We start from the raw sequence: 6,000 nt of genomic DNA on the forward strand, positions 1-6,000 counted from the left end.
TTATCTGTCAATCTTTATTTATCTACCTGTTCCTGTCTCTCTCCATCTGCCATATAGTGCGTAATTTTAGCTAAGAATTAAATTTGATTGTATTGGAGGTTGAGGAAAATAAACAATTTCTATCTCAATAAATCTGAATGTGGACTTTATTATATAGATCATAAATGCGGACCATGATTTAATTTTTTTTTTTTATATCTGAATGGTGATTTTTCAGAAGGAAACAGGTAAACATTACCATTAAGATGTACAGTATTCTTTATGACATTTTTTTTAAGTAACCTTAAAAATGAAATAAGGTGGCCATCAAGGTCTCCCATGCTACAGGCATGGCCTTGTGGTGTGCAAGGGGAGCGCAGTTTTGAATCCTGGCTGTGCGAAGTTGCTGATCTTATCTGAGGCAGAAGCAGTAGGAACTCACACCAAATCTGATGCGCTTAAGTCCAGTCGTGCGCTGAAATCTGCTCTTGAGCTCCTGGGTGTAAAGAGGCAATTGGCTTGGCTTGGGGACCGGAGGACGCCCACTCACATAGTGAAAAAAAATAAGAGCATGCAAGAATGACGCATGTGATAGTCTACTGTTTTCTGATCCCTAGGCTTGTAGTTCTGTGTTTAATGGTTATTCTGTTATTATATTGACCTTCACGTGCAGCACGTGGATCCTCAAGATTCTGTCTGACTGTGCAGCACGGAGGATCATCAGGGTCCTGTCTGACTGTGCATCACGGAGGATCACTTAAGGTCCTGTCTGACTGTGCAGTACGGGGGATCATCAGGGTCCTGTCTGACTGTGCAGTACGGGGGATCATCAGGGTCCTGTCTGACTGTGCAGTACGGAGGATCTTCAGGGTCCTGTCTGACTGTGCAGCACGGGGGATCATCAGGGTCCTGTCTGACTGTGCAGCACGGAGGATCATCAGGGTCCTGTCTGACTGTGCAGCACGGGGGATCATCAGGGTCCTGTCTGACTGTGCAGCACGGGGGATCATCAGGGTCCTGTCTGACTGTGCAGTACGGGGGATCATCAGGGTCCTGTCTGACTGTGCAGTACGGGGGATCATCAGGGTCCTGTCTGACTGTGCAGCACGGAGGATCATCAGGGTCCTGTCTGACTGTGCAGTACGGGGGATCATCAGGGTCCTGTCTGACTGTGCAGCACGGAGGATCATCAGGGTCCTGTCTGACTGTGCAGTACGGGGGATCATCAGGGTCCTGTCTGACTGTGCAGCACGGGGGATCATCAGGGTCCTGTCTGACTGTGCAGCACGGGGGATCATCAGGGTCCTGTCTGACTGTGCAGCACGGGGGATCATCAGGGTCCTGTCTGACTGTGCAGCACGGGGGATCATCAGGGTCCTGTCTGACTGTGCAGCACGGAGGATCATCAGGGTCCTGTCTGACTGTGCAGCACGGAGGATCATCAGGGTCCTGTCTGACTGTGCAGTACGGGGGATCATCAGGGTCCTGTCTGACTGTGCAGCACGGAGGATCATCAGGGTCCTGTCTGACTGTGCAGCACGGAGGATCATCAGGGTCCTGTCTGACTGTGCAGCACGGGGGATCATCAGGGTCCTGTCTGACTGTGCAGCACGGAGGATCATCAGGGTCCTGTCTGACTGTGCAGCACGGGGGATCATCAGGGTCCTGTCTGACTGTGCAGCACGGGGGATCATCAGGGTCCTGTCTGACTGTGCAGCACGGAGGATCATCAGGGTCCTGTCTGACTGTGCAGCACGGGGGATCATCAGGGTCCTGTCTGACTGTGCAGTACGGGGGATCATCAGGGTCCTGTCTGACTGTGCAGTACGGAGGATCTTCAGGGTCCTGTCTGACTGTGCAGTACGGAGGATCTTCAGGGTCCTGTCTGACTGTGCAGTACGGGGGATCATCAGGGTCCTGTCTGACTGTGCAGCACGGGGGATCATCAGGGTCCTGTCTGACTGTGCAGCACGGGGGATCATCAGGGTCCTGTCTGACTGTGCAGCACGGGGGATCATCAGGGTCCTGTCTGACTGTGCAGTACGGGGGATCATCAGGGTCCTGTCTGACTGTGCAGTACGGGGGATCATCAGGGTCCTGTCTGACTGTGCAGCACGGGGGATCATCAGGGTCCTGTCTGGTGAACCTGTCTGACTGTGTGCAGCACAGGGAGCCTCAGGGTACAATATTAACATGGATCTAGAGAAACACTGGTCCAACTCGGATGAAACATGGATGTCTTCAGCATAAGTGTGAGAATCTGGGGGTGTACATAAGCCTGGTAGTTCATATACTGTATATGTATTCATTGTATATACTCTAACTACTTCTATTAGTCTATCTGCCAGTTCATTGAAGCAGCCTGTTTGCTATTGCAGATCGTTCTGATTCCTGCTTGAGCACCGGTATTATCAGACACAGAGCTCATTACAGACTTCAGCTGTTCTGCTGTATCTTGTGCTTGCTGGCTTGTGTTGTGGAAAGCATGTGAGAGCTTAAATACACACTTTTTAATTCTCTCAAACAGCCAGCAATACTGCATCAGGGAAACCACCCTTCCTTTTGGTTCTTGTCAGCAATATCCATCAATAGGAACTGTTTAGTTAGTTGCAGGATGTTAATTCTCTCTCTCCATTATGTATCTACCCATTTCTGTCTCCAGTCCAGTCCAGTCCAGTGCAGTGCAGTGGCTGGATTGATTTGCTCAGTCAGTCTGCTCTGGTGCCTGTCTCCAGGGAGGTTTGTAATAATCACGGTGGCTCCCTGAGGAAATCAACCCTGCTGCTCTCCAGAGAGGGCTGTCTCTGTGTCCTCCAGCTGCCAACAAGGAAGACCACAGCAATAAAGAGAAGCCATGAATTCTCCCACAACCACAATTCATCTCCACCATGCCGCTTGATTAATAGGGGTTTACTGTGTACCATAAATCCACCTGCTGCAGGGGCCTGAGCCATTACAAACAGAATTAGGAGCACATCTCTCTCTCATAAGCATCCCGCGTTCATTTCCGTGGCTCTTTACTTTGCCTATTGTGCGTCTTGTTTCGTCAAAGTAGCCATGTTGGTGTACCAGTTTGCTTACATTCCTTGCAGGCACACAAGCTTCCCTGGATACTCTTTCTGTCACTCTGTGAATTGAACAGAATGAGTTGTCCTTCTGCTAGGACATGCAGATACCGACTGTTAAATAAAGACTCATTTTAATGAAACTGTTCTAGACTATTGTTGGCTTTTCTTACAGCCTTGTAGAACATTTTAAACAGTTTTTAAACTGTATTGAATTCTCCAAATAGACTGTTTTTTTTTTTTTTTAAACAGTTTTTTCATTCATGAGAGAAATGTTTTTGAACATAGCTCCAAATGAGTCAACGTGGAAGGGTAGCTGGACGTCCAGACTAGAGGCAGGAATAACACGACAACAAAATGTTCACTGATTAAGAAAGGCAAAATAATAAACAATAATGAGTTGCCCAGCTTAGACTTACGCATGCAACAGAATGCCTAGCAATTTCCTAGCTCCTAAGTTCAAACCTGAACACCTCCAAAACTCACTGTGAAAAAGGCTTCTATTCACCTGGTCTGGCCAGGTAGATTCAATCCAGAATTGCCTGTCCAATCACAGGCCTCAGCTTTCTTCACATTCCTAACATTATCACACAGGCCTAGGACAGGCAATTAACTAATTTAGAGCAGGATTGTTCTTCCCAATCACAGGCTGACTAACAGTAAAGCTCACGCAGAACATGAGGGTGTTAGAGGAGGCTAGAGCTCTTTTCTCTATATTTCTGCTTTTTTTCTCTCACTGTTCCCTTCTCTTTCTCTTCATTTACTCCTCACTTCTGGTCTCTCTCTCTCTTGCGCTCTTTCTAGCTCTCTCTCTCACTCTCTCGCTCGCTCTCTCTCTTGCGCGCTCTCTCTCTCTCGCAATCGCTCTCTCTCTCTCTCTCGCACGCTCTCACTCTTGCTCGCTCTCGCTCGCTCTCTCTCTCTCTCGCGCGCGCACGCGCTCTCTCTCGCTCTCTATTGTAACACTGTTTGTTCTGTTGTTCCTGTCAGCCTCTGCCTGCGAGTTCTCTGACATTGTGGAGCTGCTGCTGAAAGCTGGAGCAGACCCGTCAATCAGGGACCAGGAGGGCAGTCTGCCGGAGGAAGTGACTGACTCCAAAGAGATCTCGTCCCTGCTGCGCCAGCACGCTGCCTACAAGGGCTGACGAGAGACTGACACTGCCTGTAAATATCTCCACTCACATGGAGGGAATGCATCATCTAATAAAGCTGTTTACTGGGAGCTTGTGTGGAGTAGATTTGGCATTGACGAATGTACAGTGCATGGGTATAAGAGGACTCGTGGATCTCTACAAACCCAGGCTTTCAAATAAATGCTCTTACTTCTTATTGGCAAGAGCAGCATTTATTACAGGGGCTGGAAATTGTGGTCAATTTTTAATTCAAGGATCCGCTATCTTCTGTAAATGTGTTAATAAAGGTTTTGACAGTTATTAACAAGGAATTAAGTGTTACTATTATAAGTCTTAATATTAGAACTGTATAATATTGTTTCTAACATTCTTTTATCCTCCTCAATCATACTCGGGAACCTAGAATAAAGCAGGGTCAACATGCAAAACACAGTGTTGGATTTATAAAGTGATCCCAACATCCCTTCAAATTAGACTGGACACTGAAGAGGTTATGAAATATTTCTAGAGGCCTTGCCTAGAACAGATCCTTAAAGTAAACTGTTACCAGAATCAGGTAGCGAGTATTGGAATCAGTTCAGAGCAGATTTAGGAGGAGACTGATTACTGGCACCTCAGAAACAGCACTGGGAGAGTGGACAAGGTAACTGAGTCAAAGAGAGAGATAGAGATGTGATTTTGTTGCTACAGTTGCCACATGATGTGCTCCATTTTGTTACAGCTCCCACTGTGTCCCATAGGGGGTGCTGTTTCCCATCATTCAGAGGTTTCAGTCCCCATGTTGTTCAATGGGGCTTCCATTTGCTTATAAACCGCTGATCGGAGCATCCTCACTGCAAGGCCCTGGTGGAATTCTTGATTCCCATTGATAAGCTCTTAAATCTGCAGCAGCATTTCTCTTGTTGGTATAATAAAGGGTACGAGGCTTATTCACTGTTCCAAGGTCAGCATGTTGTCTGTGCTGGACAACTAACCTATTGGTGCACTGAGAGCTGCCTTTTATACAGAAGAAGATACTAGTTAATGAAACTGCAGCAAAATTAGGAATGTACAGATATTGCCCCCTATGGGTCGGTCACAGTGGGAGTTGTGACAATATTGGAACACTCAAGTGGCAACTTCAGCTACAAAGATGGAAATTTTGCCTACAAGTGATGACCAAAAATGAAATATTTCTTATCAAAGTTTTGTCACCTTTAATGGAACTACCATAGGATATATTTGCAGAAGTTAACTTTTCATATGTAGCGAATCCTATGTAGGCCAACTTGTGCAATTCAGTTTTTTAAGGGTCATTTTTCCTACTTGTTTCCTTTGCAATTAATTTATTTGAATGCAAGCTTTCAACAATATAATCTTTTAATGCTTGCCACATCTCAACATACTAAAGAATGAAGTTGTTTAAAGATGGTGCTCGCATTAAAACAGGGCTCCAAAGTAGGAAAAATTACATTAAAATGAGCAACATTGCACAAGATAGCCAGCATGAGATTCGATGCACATGCCCAAGCTACATTTTTTGTCACTTTGGTAATATTTGGATATTCTCCAAATAGCAAACACATGCGCTTCCACACATCTGCTTTCTTTTTTAAAGCCTATGTGATCAGCCCTCTGTGAATTACATTTAAATCGGAATCTCTCTAACTACAGATTGATAAAGTAGCTGATGCATATTTGAGAAGACAATGCGCAGCGCCTAATCCTTGGACTCAAATCCCTCAATACAGGCCATTAAATAACATTAGAAAGACTGTGAATGTGTGGAACCACTTAACTGGGTATTTCCAAGTTAAATTGTACCATTTAGAACCCTTTTATTC

General features: G+C 46.0%; 1 protein-coding gene across 1 annotated transcript in view; it reads left to right on the forward strand.

The window, feature by feature from the left end:
• acbd6 (acyl-CoA binding domain containing 6) overlaps positions 1 to 4,484 on the forward strand; it is an 85,750-nt gene extending 81,266 nt beyond the window's left edge. Inside the window, exon 8 of the mRNA XM_034022730.3 lies at positions 4,035 to 4,484. Within this exon, the coding sequence (XP_033878621.2) occupies positions 4,035 to 4,189 (155 nt within the window). The 3' untranslated portion in view covers positions 4,190 to 4,484. The remainder of the gene's footprint in view (positions 1 to 4,034) is intronic.
• Positions 4,485 to 6,000: the final 1,516 nt, after the last annotated feature.

This window comes from Acipenser ruthenus, chromosome 10 (assembly GCF_902713425.1).
Source record: "Acipenser ruthenus chromosome 10, fAciRut3.2 maternal haplotype, whole genome shotgun sequence".
Taxonomy (NCBI): Eukaryota; Metazoa; Chordata; class Actinopteri; order Acipenseriformes; family Acipenseridae; genus Acipenser; species Acipenser ruthenus.